This window comes from Ornithorhynchus anatinus, chromosome 3 (genome assembly GCF_004115215.2).
Source record: "Ornithorhynchus anatinus isolate Pmale09 chromosome 3, mOrnAna1.pri.v4, whole genome shotgun sequence".
In the NCBI taxonomy this organism is placed as follows: domain Eukaryota; kingdom Metazoa; phylum Chordata; class Mammalia; order Monotremata; family Ornithorhynchidae; genus Ornithorhynchus; species Ornithorhynchus anatinus.
The window spans coordinates 17,808,182-17,822,831 of record NC_041730.1 but is presented as its reverse complement, the minus strand read 5'-3'; the positions used below and the strand labels follow the sequence as shown (position 1 = coordinate 17,822,831).

The window sequence follows — 14,650 nt, the reverse complement described above, 5'->3', positions numbered from 1 at the left end:
GTCACTTCACTTCTCTGGGCCTCAGTTCCCTCATCTGTAAAATGGGGATTGAGACTGATCCCCAAGCGGGACAACCCGATTGCCTCGTATACCCCCCCCCAAGCGCTTAGAACAGTGCTTTGCACATAGTAAGCGCTTAACAAATACCATCATTATTTATTATTGCTGGCCAAGGCTGCTGCTGTGAGTGCTGTCTGCCAGAGGTGTAACTGTGGGTGACAGGAAAAAAAAAAGCCACTTCTCACCCTCCCCCACCACTCCCACCCTCTTCTTTCTCCATTAATCCAGAAAACAGAGAGGCGTGAACTCATTTTTTTACTGAAACTAGATCACTGCTTACAAAAACCTGTACTCGCCCACCCCCTTCACAGTCCTCGCTGTCGGCCTGGAGCTCCGGCTCCAAAGCTAAACACTCCCGTCGGGAAAAGGGGGGGGAAAAAAAAAAAAGAAAAATGAATCCCGCTGGATGGCCGTGGACGCCGAGTCCTGACACCAGACCCGTGGGCAGGGGTGGAGGGTGCGGGATCTGGATGCCAAGTCCTGGACGTGTCCGGTCGCAGCACGGAACCGGGGGGCCCGGGACCCCCCACTTCAACTGCTACAAGCCACCACGCAGACACGAAATGTCAGCTTCCCCTCCCCGCCCCACCCTCCCGTTCCCTATCTCCCTCCCCATAGTCTCTCCCCTTCCCCTCCCTCTGCACCCGACCCCCTCCCGCCCCCCGCCTCGACCCCAGTCCTCCCCGCTACTGAAATGAGACCCCCCCCCCGCCCCCCGCCAGGGACCCCTGGACGGGGCAGAGCCTACAGGCTGTAGAATTTGAGGCTGCGATCCATGCCGGTCGAAGCAATGAACTTGGCGTGATGACCGAAGGCCACGCCCGTGGTCAGGCCGCTGTGCTCTGAGGGAACGAGAGAGAGAGGAGAGGTCCGTCCTCCGCTCCGCCCTGGGGCCCGACGCCGTAGACAGCTTTATCCACGGGTCGTAGCGGACCCCGGCGCCCGTAAACCCCGCGAGTCCTCCGGCCGAAGAGAACGGCAACCGGCCCTCGCGGGGGCCCCTCCTCCGGAGTCACACGAGGCTGCTCCTCCCTGGCTGGAGCCGCGCTCCGCCCAGCGTCCCAGGCGCCGGGAGCTTAAAGCTCACTGGGGACACGTCCTCCAACCCGAGGGGGCCCCGGCCGGCCTCCCAAGTGACCCCCGGCGATCCCGGGGTGGGGGCTCTCACCTGTGAAATGGAGAATCTCCGTCCACTGCTTGCAGATGTAGATCTGGACGTCGGTACCTCCTAGGGCCAGGTAGGTGCCGCTCTGGTCGAAGATGAGGGACTTCACCTGCCGGGGGACGGAGACAAAGATCAGAGAGGGCGGGGCGGGGCGGGGGGGAAAGGGGGGCGGGAGCGCGGAACCGCCACCTCCCCGCCGCAAGTTCCCACCTCGAAGTTGTTATCCAGCTGCAGGGTCTTGAAGTTCTTGAGCTTGCGCAGATCCCAGAGTTTGACGGAGGAGTCGTCGGCCGCGGTGGCTAGGTAGTAACCGTTCTCCGAGAAGGCGATGCTGGTGATGGGGCCCGAGTGGCCGGGGAAGTTGGCCACGTTGGTGCGCTCCTGTGGCCGGCGGGGAGGGACACAGAGAGACGGAGCAGTGGGGCAGCTGGGAGGAGCGGAGATGGAGGGGGCCGGGGGCCGCCGGCGGCGGGAAATGGCAACGTCCCACCGAGGCCCCCACGGCGCCCCGGGTGTCACGGGCGCGGGGAGAACGGGCCCGGCCGGAGGGCCGAGTCCACGTCGTCCCCCGCAGAAAGCCAACTATCCGAACCGAGACCGGCCAAGGTGAGGCTGGCTCGGAGTAGGGTGGAGATGGGGGGGAAAAAGAACCCACTAGGACTGAACGACAGCGGAGGGGTCCTCCGGCTTTTGACCGCGGAGATGAGGTGAGGGCCAAGAGACAGAAAGAGTGTGCCGGGGTCTAGGACTTCTTGCTGCATTATTAAGCCCGTTGATCTGCCCTGTCCACTCGAAACCCCCACCGCCGGCCACTGGGGCAACTCTACTTGCCACCTGGAACCCAGCCCGTCCTCAGAAATAAAAGCCGGGTCTTCCTGACCTTCAAGTCCCAGATCTTGATCTGCGAATCCATCGTCCCGGTTCCGAAGATCAGGCCGTCTGGATGGAACTGGGCGCAGGTGAGAGCTGCGGGAAGAGAGGGAGGGGGGTATCTCATCGGAGGCGTATCTCCCACTGGGCTCCGGGAGGAGCGGGGAGAGGAAGGAGCCTTCGGGCCCCCTTGGGGAGGGAGCGGCGGGAACTTACCGCAGCCGGATGTTTCGTCGGTCACCTTGGTGAGCACGCGCCCTGTCTGGATGTCTGAGAAGGCCCAGTACTGTGAAAGAAGACGGCGGAGCCAGGTGAGGAGGGTTCAGTGGCCGGATCCTGGCCGGGTGCGGCCCTGGGGGCGGTGAGGGAGAACCAGGGCCCGCCCGCGCCCCACCTGAGTGGAGGACGCAGGGGTGGCGTTCCCCAGCCCCGGACGGAAGCCTCACCTGGTCGTCGGAGGAGCTCAGGAGATAGTCTCCCGTGGCGTGGAGGCTGAGCCCTGTCACGGCGCTCTCGTGGGCGCGCACCACCTGCACGCAGGAGGCGTTGGGGACCGACCAGATGCGGATGGTGGCGTCCGGAGAGGCCGAGAACACCAGGTCCTGAGAGATGGGGGAGGGGGATCAGGGGAGGAAGGCCCATCTCCTTGGGCAAGAGGGTCTCACGGCCCCGGTGTCGAGGAAAGCGGGGCAGCAGCCGGGCCACGACCGCGAAGAAACTAACGACGCTCGGCACGAGTGGGGCCGGGACTCGGGCTTAAACCATCCCTGCCGACCTCTAGGCGAGACGGGCGCCGCGACGACCCGGACGGAGCCCCTCTCCCAATCCATTCCCGCAATACAAGTTTGGCACCTCACCCTCTGACTTGCCCCGGCTTCGGGCGAGGAGTACCCCATCTGGGTCCCGGAGAGGGTTCAAGTGGGCCACTCTCGGGTCCCCAGCGTTCACCGCCCTGGACCGGACCAAACTTCTCCGAAACTATTCTCGGCCCCTCCTAACGAATGGAATCTCCGATCCGACCGTCGGCTTCGAGGCCTCCCAGGAGTTACCTCCACCGCTTATCTGTGCTCGTCTCCCACTACGCTCCAGGCGCGCGGGCTCTGCTCCTCTCTCGCCAACTTACTGCGCCTGGCTCTCGTCCCCCGCCATCTTTTGCTCACGCCCTCTCCCGCTGGATCGTACGCCCTCGCGGGCGGGAATCACGCCCGTTAATTCCATCGTGCCCTCCCGAGCTCTTGGTATCGTCTTCCGTGCACGGGGTGCCCCCGATTGATGCCGCTGATGGGCGGACCCTACCCTGGAACACTTGCCGGCCCAGATGCTCCATACAGAGATGTCGGAAGAGAAAAGGTATAACAACAACTGTGGCATTTAAGCCCTTACTATGCGCCGAGCCCTGAACTAAGCGCCGGAGTAGATAGAAGAACCGGGTCCCACGAGGAGCTCACGGTCGGAGGAGGAAGCTGAAGGGGTCCTGACTTCCCATTTCGCAGGTGAGGGAACCGAGGCACAGATAAGCGGCAGAGCCGGGATCAGAACCCGGGACCTCTGACCCTCGGGCCCGTGCTCTTCCCACTGGGCCACGCTGCTTCTCCCGGGACGGCCGGGGACGCTCTTACCTGGGAGGGGTGGAACACGACACTGGTGACCTTCTTGGCGTGACCTTTGAGGGTGGCCAGGATCTGCTCTGAGCTCTTGTCAAAGACGACCACGTTTTTATCCGCCCCGCCTGGGGATGACCCGAAGTGGGAGAGGTCAGAGGGGCTCGGGACTCCCGGCGTTCGACCCTCACCCCATCCCTGCTCCGACCGGCCCGCCCACCTGTGAGGATCTTGTTGGTGTCGGAGGGGCAGAGGTCCAGGGCGAGGATCCCGGGAATGCTGGCACTGTGCAGGCCCTGTGAGGAAAAACGCCCCCCCCCCCCGATTCAAGCTGAGCTGCACGTGCGCTTGCAGAAGAGTCGAGTGAGGGTCAGCCTCGGGAAGGCCGACTTTCCCGGTCCTCTGACGTCCCTCGGGGCTCTTGCTTGGCACTCGGCTGACGTCTCCCACTCCCACCTCCCCCTCGAAAGCAAGCTATCTTCCCCGGGGCTTTCCTCGTCGAGACTTGCTGAGGCACAGGAGACAAAGCCACCTAGGTGGCTGTGGGGACGGAGGGAGGGGACATTGACCAGGTTATCTGTCCAACAGGCAGGGCGAGAGCATCCACCGGGAGCGCGACGGGGCAGGAACGGCCCAGTGGCACCCGCTGCCGAGCCAGGGCATCCAACGCTGACTTCCCTGTAGGGCCCCAGATAAGCAGGGAGCTGCCAGGTGCCTCGTAAAGAGGCCTAAGCTTAGGTCCTGTTGCCAGTTCCCGGACTCCGCCCGCCTTAAATCCGGGACTCGGAATCAAATCCCGTCTGCACGCGATCTGGGATTGGAGAGAGGGGCCGTGAATCTGCCTCGAGCACCTAAATCAGTTACGATGATACATCGGTTAGCACCGCAGCTTCTTTGCCTTTGTCCTTAAGGGTCCGTGTCTAGTCCAAGTCCTTTAGACAGGACGGACCCACAGCTCCGTAACAAGTCCAAAATCGGCAAGAGCGCATCTTTCGACGTATCGGTTCCGAGAACCGCCTGCGGCACTATCCTCCCCTTCTAGAAATGGAACTTCGAGCTGTTGCCGACCGGTTCCGAGAGGCGCCACACAGAACCGCGGCGGCGTCAACGTAATGCGGACTTTGGGAACGAGCTTGTCCGCCGCCACTTGGAATTTCGCTCGGAGCGGCCCAAGCCGGTACCGGTTTGACCGAGAGAGGCCTGTAAATAAGATCTGCCCCCTCCGCGTCTCCCCGGGCTGCAAAGAGGGTAACGTGAGGCCGCCCACGTGGAAGTCCTCCGGAAAAACAAGCGCTCCGCAAACTCCCGGCCGCTCCTCCGCCGGGGAGCCCCATCCTTGGCTCACACCCCCAGACCCGAGCGGCCCACGGGTGCCACTCACCACGTGGGATGCCACCTGCCGATACTTGCTGAGCTCCTCCGGCTTCACCAGCTCCTCGGGCACGGTCTTTCCTCTCTGTGGAAGGAGAACCCGCCGAGGGGTGCCGTTGGAATGGATTCCCCTCCACCCTCCTGCCCTGGAGCCCAGATGAGACTCACCTTCTTTCGCTCTGTGGTCAGCACCGTGGCCTTGTCCTGGAGCTGGAAGAGAAAGCGGGGACAGGGGAAGGACTCACCCGTGGGTCCTTCCCCCTCCGGGGGCCCGGTCGCCGGCCCATTCCCATCGGGGCATCCCGAAGGCCGGTACCCATCCGCCCCGGCCCAGCCTACGGGAGAGCTCGGCCTCTCCTCGGCCCCGAAGAACGACGTCCTCCTCCCCGGCCGCCTCCCACCCCCGCCGGTCTCTGGGAGGTGCCAAGTTGCCGGGCCAGGGTGACCGGGCGTGAGACGAGGGCAGAAGGGGCTCCTCCCCGCGCCTGGAGCCGAGCCGCGTACCTTCTGGATGATCTCGGGGGTCATTCCTACCAGCTCGCCCAAGTCCATCGGCTCGCCGGCGCCCTGTGGGAGGGGAAGGGAGGAGGTGTGAGAGGAGCGGCACCGCGCTTACTCCGAGACACGCCGGCCGACGGGCCCAGAGCGGGGGGAACTCACCACGACGCTGGGCTGCGAGCTTGGCACCGCCTGGGGCACGATGAGTCCGGCCTGGGGCTTCAGCGTGGCCAGGGCTGAGGGGAGAGGGGGTGATTTAGGAGAACGCACACAAGGGCGGGGCGGGAGGGCGCCCCTCGGTCGCCCCGCTTCCACTCTCCCAGGGGGACCCTTCCCCGCCCCGGGCGTCTCTACCTTCTCGGGCGGCAGTGACCTCCTTGGTGAGGCGGGCGATGACCCGGCAGGCGGCGTCGTGCTGGTACAGGGCGTGCGAGAGCTCCTGGCGCGTGGTCTGGAGTTGCTGGCGCAGGGTGAAGCTGTGCAACATGACGGCATCCTAGGGCGGGCGGGCGGGCGGAGTGAGGGGACGGGGCGGGGAGGCGGGGGCCCAGCGGCTCGCCTCCGCCTGCCCGACGAGAGAGCTGCAGGGGAAGGAGGGCGTTCCCTCTCCCTCCCGCCTCCCCGTCCTCCTGTCCTTCTCCCTTTCCCGACTGAAGGAACGACACCACCACAACTGCCGGGACGGCTGCCCTCCGGAGAGCTCAGCTGAAAGGCGACATCCTCCGGGAGGCCTTCGCCGACGGGACGAGGAGGAACCAACTCACCCGCAGGCCCGGTTCTCCAGCGGTGAGCCGGCGCGCGCACGGGGGCCAGGCGGCCTTTATTTTGGGAGTCGCGGCGGGGCTTGAAAACGGTCCCTTCCCCCGCCCCCGGCCACCCGAGGAGGGAGAACGGCTCCGTCCGGCGGACTCACCCACTCGTCCTGCAGGGCCTTCAGGATGGCCGGGATGCTGGTGGCCGAGGGGGGCTTGGGCCGGATCGGGTGGGCGACTGCCGGGGAGACGGGGGGGGCGGGGGAGGGTGAACGGCCAGGCCGGAGGCGAACTTCCTCCCCACCCCCCGCTCTCCGGCCCTTCCCTCCCTGCCTCCCCGCCCGGTCTCCCCTCCCCTCCCACCTTTGATGTCGATGAGCTGTTCCTCGGACAGAGGCTGGTTGTTGATGGGGTCGGTGCCGTTCTCGGCGATGTACTTCTCGATGAGCCGGCGCTCGTACACATGGTTGGACACGGGGGACACGCAGGGGTGCTCCGGCACCTCGTTGGAGACTGGGGACGGCCGGGGGGGGAGGGGGGAAGCGCAAAAGTGCCACGCTGAGAGGAAGCCCCGTTCCCTCCCTCCGTCCCGATTCCCAAGCAGGACCCGTCCCCCCCCCGGATCTTAAACTCACTGTGGGCACGCAACGGGATTACCGCCTCTCGCGCGTTATACCCTCCCCGGCGCCCAGGACAGTGCCGGGCGCGTGGCAGACGCTCGAACGCCGCCGACGGGTCGACCGACACCCTGGGGCCGTCCGAAGCTCTGGCGACGGCTCTGGCAGCTGGACCGGTGCTGGGTCTCCCAAAGCGACCTCACCTCGAACTCATTCCGCCGCTACCGGGCGAGACTCTAAAGCAACCTCCCCTTGAACTCATTTCGCCGAGCCCGGGGCCAACCTCTAGCCCCCTCAGAACCTTTCAAATTTAAAAATGGCCTGAACTCGGGGTGCTCCAGCCCGGTTTTTCCGTGGCATTCAGTTCCAAGCTCCTACGCTTCGGCGCGTTGTACGTCGGACCGCTTGCGTCCCCCCCGCCTCGCCCCCGAGGTGTCAACTTCCTCGAGGGCGGGGGGCTGGGGTCGGAAGCGAAGCTGTTGGGACTGTACGCTCGCGGTGGGTGGGGAATGTGACTGTTACACCGTCCTCTCCCAAGTGCTCAGTGCAGTGCTCTGCACGTAGTAAGCGCTCAATAAATACAGCTGACTGAGGAGTGTTTTATTAACAACAACGTTAAGCGCTTACTACGCGCAGAGTTCTACGCGCTGGGGGGAGATACAGGGCAATCGGGTTGCCCCACGTGAGGCTCACGGTCTGCGTCCCCATTTTACAGATGAGGGAACTGAGGCACAGAGAAGCGAGGTGACCGCCCACGGCTGACAAGCGGCGGAGCTGGGATTCGAACCCGTGACCTCTGACTCCCAAGCCCGTGCTCGGTCCACTGGGCCACGCTGCTTCTCTATAAGAACTGGTAAGATGATAATGTTGGTATTTGTTAAACGGTTACTACGAGCAGAGCGCCGTTCTAAGCGCTGGGGGAGATCCTGGGTCATCGGGTGGTCCCACGTGAGGCTCACGGTCTTCATCCCCGTTTTAGAGATGAGGGAACTGGGGCCCGGGGAAGTGACTTGCCCACAGTCACCCAGCGGACAGGTGGCAGAGTCGGGATCCGAACCCATGACCTCTGACTCCCAAGCCCGGCCTCTCTCCGCTGAGCAGCTCTTAGTGCAGAATACGGAGTTGGCAGTTGTCTAATGGCACTGGTCTCTGTGGAAAATTCAAGAGCCAAAGCACAGCTCGGAACTCGCCTACGTAGATTGAATCCACCGGAGTATTCGCTCTGCGCTGAGCACCGGGCTAAGAGCTGGGATAGCCCCAAGACAACTAGATCGGGACCAGGCCCCGTCCCACACCGGGTTCCCCGTCCGAGAGGCCGGGCGGGCGGCCCCTCCCCATTTGACAGATGAGAAAACCGAGTTCCGGAACGGCTGAAGTCACTGGCGCTCAGGCACGGGCCGGAATTAGAACCCAGACCTCCCGCCTCCAGGCCCTGCGCTCTGTCCTCCAGGCCGCTCCCGGCCGACACAAGCCTCAGCCCGGGCTCGAAGCGGGGGCAGCCGGCGGGGTCCCCGCGTCCCCCGGCACGAGCCTGGGAGTCTGAAGGACCCGGGTTCTAATCCCGGCTCCGTCCCTGATCGGCTGTGTGACCCCGGCCCAGCCGCTTCACCTCTCCGGGCCTCGGTTACCTCGTCTATAAAATGGGGAATAAGACCGTGAACCCCAGGCGGGATGGCGTCCAACCTGACTAGCTTGCATCCTCCTGGCCGCTCGGTTCAGTGCCTGGCCCACAGTAAGCGCTTAAATGCCAACAGCGAGGGTATCCTCCTTACCGCTCAGTACAGTGCCTGGCCCACGGGAAGAGCTTAACGGTGATGATAATAATAATAATAATCACGGTATCTGTTAAGCGCTTACTATGTGTTGAGCACTGTTCTAAGTGCTGGGGATGATACAAGGTAATGAGGTTGGCCCACACGGGGCTCACAGTCTTCATCCCCATTTTACAGATGAGCAAACCGAGGCACGGAGAAATGAAGGGATTGGCCAAAGGTCACCCGGCTGACGAGTGGCAGAGCTGGAATCGACGAATCGTCGCACTCTCCCATGCGTTTAGCACAGTGCTCTGCACAAAGTAATCGCTCAATAAACTTAACTGATTGAATGAATGAGCTAATGCCAACAAGAATGCTAACAACAATAACGTTGGTATTTATTAAGCGCTCCCTAGGTGCAGAGCACTGTTCTAAGCGCTGGGGTAGATACAGGGTCATCGGGTCGTCCCTCGTGAGGCTCACGGCTAATCCCCGTTTTACAGATGAGGGAACTGAGGCACAGAGAAGTGAAGTGACCCGCCCACAGACACCCAGCTGACAAGTGGCAGATCCTGGATTCGAACCCATGACCTCTGACTCCCAAGCCCGGGCCCTTCCCACTGAGCCACGCTCTTCCACTAACAGCGAGGGACCGGATCGCTCCCTTATGGCTTCTATAAAAGCGGCGTGGCTTAGTGGCAAGGGCCCGGGCTTGGGAGTCAGGGGACCCGGGTTCTAATCCCACCTCCGCCGCCTGTCTGCTGTGAGACCGTGGGCAAGCCGCTTCACTTCTCTGGGCCTCAGTGACCTCATCCATAAATTGGGGATGAAGCCTGTGGGCCCCACGTGGGACAACCCGATGACCTGTCTTGGCGCCGGACCACTCGTTGTGGGGTCCGTCTCCTCCGTGTAGACTGCCAGCCCGTCGTTGGGCGGGGACGGTCTCTCTCCGTCGCCAAACTGTCCATTCCAAGCGCTCAGTACAGTGCTCTGCACAGAGTAAGCGTTCAATAAATACGACTGATCGAATGACCTCGCATCTCCCCCGGTGCTTAGAACAGTGCTCGGCACAGACTAAGCGCTTAGCAAACACCACCATGAGAAGCAGCGGGGCGGAGTGGCAAGAGCCCGGGCTTGGGAGCCAGAGGTCGTGGGTTCGAAGGCCGACCCCATCGCTGATCAGTTGGTGACTTTGGGCAAGCCACTTGACTTTTCTGGGCCTCCGTTCCCTCATCGGTAAAATGGGGACGAAGCCTGTGAGCCCCACGTGGGACACCCTGATGACCTTATCCCTGCCCCAGCGCTTGGAACGGTGCTCGGCACATAGTAAGCGCTTAACAAATACCAACATCGTTATTATTATTGCATCCCTCCCGGCGCTTAGGACAGTGCTGTGCACATATTACGCGCTTAACAGATACCATCATTATTATTATTGCATCCCGGTGCTTAGAACGGTGCTGAGCACATAGTAAGCGCTTAACAAATACTAACATTATTATTATTATTGCTTCCCCCCCCCCCCGCCCCCGGCGCTTGGAACTAAAGAGCTAAACCCTCTTTTTCCCCTTTTCCCTCTGCTCCTCCACCTCTCCCTTCCCATCCCCACGGCACCGTACTCGTCCGCTCGACTGTATATATTTCCGTTACCCTATTTATTTTGTTAATGAATTGTACATCGCCTCGATTCTATTTAGTGGCCATCGTTTTTACGAGACGTTCTTCCCCTCGACTCTATCTATCGCCATCGTTCTCGTCCGTCCGTCTCCCCCCGATTCGACCGTGAGCCCGTCGAACGGCGGGGACCGTATCTGTTGCCGACTTGTTCATCCCAAGCGCTTAGTACGGTGCCCTGCACATAGTAAGCGCTCAATAAATACTACTGAATGAATGAATGGAACAGCGCTGAGGACAGTGAGCGCTTAACAAATACCAACATCATTATTATTGCATCTCCCCCTGGCGCTTAGACCGGTGCTGAGTAAATAGTAAGCGCTTAACAAATACCAACATCATTATTATTGCATCCCAGCGCTTAGAACGGTGCTGTGCACCTAGTAAGCGCTTAATAAATACCAACATCGTCATGATTACTGCATCCCGGCGCTCAGACCAGTGCTGAGCACCTAGTAAGCGCTTAACAAATCCCAACATCATTAGGAGTATTGCATCCCGGCGCTCAGACCAGTGCTGAGCACCTAGTAAGCGCTTAACAAATAACCTCGTTACGACTGCTGCATCCCGGCGCTCAGACCAGTGCTGAGCACGTAGTAAGCGCTTAACAAATCCCAACATCATTAGGAGTGTTGCATCCCGGCGTTCAGACCAGTGCTGAGCACCTAGTAAGCGCTTAATACCAACATCGTCATGATTACTGCATCCCGGCGCTCAGACCAGTGCTGAGCACGTAGTAAGCGCTTAACAAATCCCAACATCATTAGGAGTATTGCATCCCGGCGCTCAGACCAGTGCTGAGCACCTAGTAAGCGCTTAATAAATACCAACATCGTCATGATTACTGCATCCCGGCGCTCAGACCAGTGCTGAGCACCTAGTAAGCGCTTAACAAATCCCAACATCATTAGGAGTATTGCATCCCGGCGTTCAGACCAGTGCTGAGCACCTAGTAAGCGCTTAACAAATAACCTCGTTACGACTGCTGCATCCCGGCGCTCAGACCAGTGCTGAGCACGTAGTAAGCGCTTAACAAATCCCAACATCATTAGGAGTGTTGCATCCCGGCGTTCAGACCAGTGCTGAGCACCTAGTAAGCGCTTAACAAATAACCTCGTTACGACTGCTGCATCCCGGCGCTCAGACCAGTGCTGAGCACCTAGTAGGCGCTTAACAAATCCCAACATCACCAGGAGTGTTGCATCCCGGCGCTCAGAACAGTGCTGTGCACGTAGTAAGCGCTTAACAAATCCCAACATGAGGCTGATTATTGCATCGCGCGGGCAGGAAAGCGGGTGCGGGGCGGCGGCGGGACCACGCGGGGGGCGCCTCCCCCCCTCTCCCACCCCCCTCCTCCAGGGGGCGCCCGGAGGCCGGACCCGCCCCGCCCCGCGTGGAGGGGAAACTGAGTCCGCAGGGACGGAGGGAGGGAAGGAAGGGCCGCGGCCGCGGTGGGCGCTACTCACTGGAGCAGATGAGGGACATGGCGCCGCGCCGGGAGCCGCGCTGCCCCCGCTTTCCCCCGCCGCTTCCGGGGCGCTCGCGACCACTTCCGGTCCCCTCGCGCACGCGCGCCGCCGCCCCTTCCCGCCCTGCCACGCGGTCCCCCCCCCCCGCTCCCAAACTACATTTCCCACGATGCAACGGGAGCGCCGCCCTGGTCCCAGAAGCCTCCGCGGCGGCCGCCGCTTGGCTCTGAGGAGGATCGGCGCGGCCGCCATCCCGGCGCTCTCTACTTCATTCATTCGTTTAAGCGGTGGATTGAGCGCTCCCTGGGTGCGCAGCGACTCTGCTTCATTCAGTCAGTCACTCATTCGTGCGTTCGTTCATTCATTCGTGCGGATTGAGCGCTCACTCTGTGCAGAGCGCTGAGCTGAGCGACCTTCTGAGGAGACTCTGCTTCATTCATTCATTCATGCGTTCATTCATTCGTGCGGATTGAGCGCTCACTGTGCGCAGAGCGGCCGTCTGAGGACTCTCTGCTTCATTCCGTCATTCATTCAATCATGCCTTCGTTCATTCGTTCGTGTGGATTGAGCGCGCACTGTGCGCAGAGCGACCTGAGGAGACTCTGCTTCATTCATTCATTCATTGAATCGAGTTGATTGCGCGCTCACTCTGTGCGGAGCGCTGGGCTGAGCGGCCTTCTGAGGAGACTCTGCTTCATTCATTCATTCACTCATTCAATCATGCGTTCATTCGTGTGGATTGAGCGCTCGCTGTGCGCAGAGCGGCCTTCTGAGGACACTCGGCTTCATTCATTCATTCAATCATGCCTTCGTTCATTCATTCGTGCGGTTTGAGCGCGCACTGTGTGCAGAGCGCTGGGCTGAGCGGCCTTCTGAGAAGACTCTGCTTCATTCATTCATTGAATCGAGTTTATTGAGCGCTCACTGGGTGCAGAGCACTGCACTGAGCATCCTTCCGAGGAGACTCTGCTTCATTCATTCATTGAATCGTATTTATTGAGCGCTCACTGGGTGCAGAGCACTGCACTGAGCATCCCTTCGGGGAGACTCTGCTTCATTCATTCATTTAATCGTGTTTACTGAGCGCTCACTGGGTGCAGAGCACTGCACTGAGCATCCTTCCGAGGAGACTCTGCTTCATTCATTCATTGAATCGTATTTATTGAGCGCTCACTGGGTGCAGAGCACTGTGCTGAGCGTCCTTTCGGGGAGACTCTGCTTCATTCATTCATTTAATCGTGTTTACTGAGCGCTCACTGGGTGCAGAGCACTGCACTGAGCATCCTTCCGAGGAGACTCTGCTTCATTCATTCATTGAATCGTATTTATTGAGCGCTCACTGGGTGCAGAGCACTGTGCTGAGCGTCCTTTCGGGGAGACTCTGCTTCATTCATTCATTTAATCGTGTTTACTGAGCGCTCACTGGGTGCAGAGCACTGCACTGAGCATCCTTCTGGGGAGGCTCTGCTTCATTCATTCATTCATATAATCGTGTTTATTGAGCGCTCACTGGGTGCAGAGCACTGTGCTGAGCGTCCTTTCGGGGAGACTCTGGTTCATTCATTCATTTAATCGTGTTTATTGAGCGCTCACTGGGTGCAGAGCACTGTGCTGAGCGTCCTTTCGGGGAGACTGGTTCATTCATTCATTTAATCGTGTTTATTGAGCGCTCACTGGGTGCAGAGCACTGCGCTGAGCATCCTTCCGGGGAGACTCTGGTTCCTTCATTCATTCATTTAATCGTGTTTATTGAGCGCTCACTGGGTGCAGAGCATTGCGCTAAGCTCTCCGAGGAGTCTGTTTCATTCATTCATTCGTTCGTCTTTATTGAGCACTCACTGGGTGCAGAGCACTGGACTAAACTTCTCTCCAAGGAGACTTTGTTTCCCTCATTCAGTCGTGTTTATTGAGCGCTCACTGGGTGCAGGACACTGGACTCAGCTTCTCTCCGAGGAGACTCTGCTTCATTCATTCATTCGTGTTTATTGAGCGCTCACTGGGTGCACAGCACTGGGCTAAACCTCTTCAAGGAGACTGGTTCATTCATTCATTCAGTCATTCAGTCATTCAGCTGTATTTATTGAGTGCTTCCGGTGTGCAGACACTGTACTAAGCGCTTGGAAAGTACAGTTTGGCAACAGAGAGAGACCATCCCTGCCCAACAACGGGCTCGCAGTCTAGAAGTTAGAGAAAGAGCCCAGGCTTGGGAGTCAGAGGTCATGGGTTCGAATTCCGGCTCTGCCACTTGTCAGCTGTGTGACTTTGGGCAAGTCACTTCTCTGGGCCTCAGTTTCCCCATCTGTAAAGTAGGGATTAAGACTGAGCCCCACGTGGGACGAACTGATCGCCTTGTATCCCCCCCGGCGCTTAGAACCGTGCTTTGCACATAGTAAGCGCTTAACAAATGCCATTATTAGAAGGGGGAGACAGACAACGGCACCAAAGAGAACAAGTAATAATAATAACGTTGGTATTAAGCGCTTACTACGTACAGAGCACTGTTCTAAGCCCCGGGGGAGAGACAAGGTCATCAGGTTGTCTCACGTGAGGCTCACCGTCTTCATCCCCATTTTACAGATGAGGGAACTGAGGCACAGAGAAGTGAAGTGACTTGCCCACAGTCACCCGGCGGACAAGCGGCAGAGCTGGGATTTGAACCCGTGACCTCTGACTCCCAAGCCCGGGCTCTTTCCACTGAGAGAGGGGCATCCCAAAAGACCCCAGCAGCGGGGAAGGCCTTCGCCCATAGTCATTCACTTAATCGTATTTATCAAGCGCTCAGCATGGGCAGAGCACTGTACTAAGCGCTCGGGAAAGTA

General features: G+C 60.0%; 1 protein-coding gene across 1 annotated transcript; it reads right to left on the bottom strand.

Annotated features, from left to right (window-relative positions):
• Positions 1-750: 750 nt before the first annotated feature.
• PRPF19 (pre-mRNA processing factor 19) lies at positions 751-11,896 on the bottom strand. Its single transcript, XM_029061400.2, has 16 exons — positions 11,829-11,896; positions 6,681-6,830; positions 6,479-6,555; positions 5,920-6,061; positions 5,728-5,801; positions 5,572-5,634; positions 5,236-5,277; positions 5,078-5,152; positions 3,917-3,992; positions 3,715-3,824; positions 2,542-2,697; positions 2,312-2,381; positions 2,106-2,191; positions 1,436-1,606; positions 1,229-1,334; positions 751-902 (listed from the first exon to the last, which is right to left on the bottom strand). The coding sequence occupies exons 1-16, from the start codon at positions 11,845-11,847 to the stop codon at positions 805-807; spliced, it is 1,515 nt and encodes a 504-aa protein (XP_028917233.1). The 5' UTR covers positions 11,848-11,896; the 3' UTR covers positions 751-804.
• Between the last annotated feature and the right edge of the window lie 2,754 nt (positions 11,897-14,650).

Bases quoted from the DNA above. Each gene is read 5' to 3' on its own strand.
- PRPF19 (XM_029061400.2), bottom strand. The intron at 2,698-3,714 runs GTAAGAGCGTCC...CCCATCTCTCAG, and splicing joins TCGTGTTCCACCCCTCCCAG to GACCTGGTGTTCTCGGCCTC. The intron at 2,382-2,541 runs GTGAGGCTTCCG...CTTCTTTCACAG, and splicing joins TGAGCTCCTCCGACGACCAG to TACTGGGCCTTCTCAGACAT.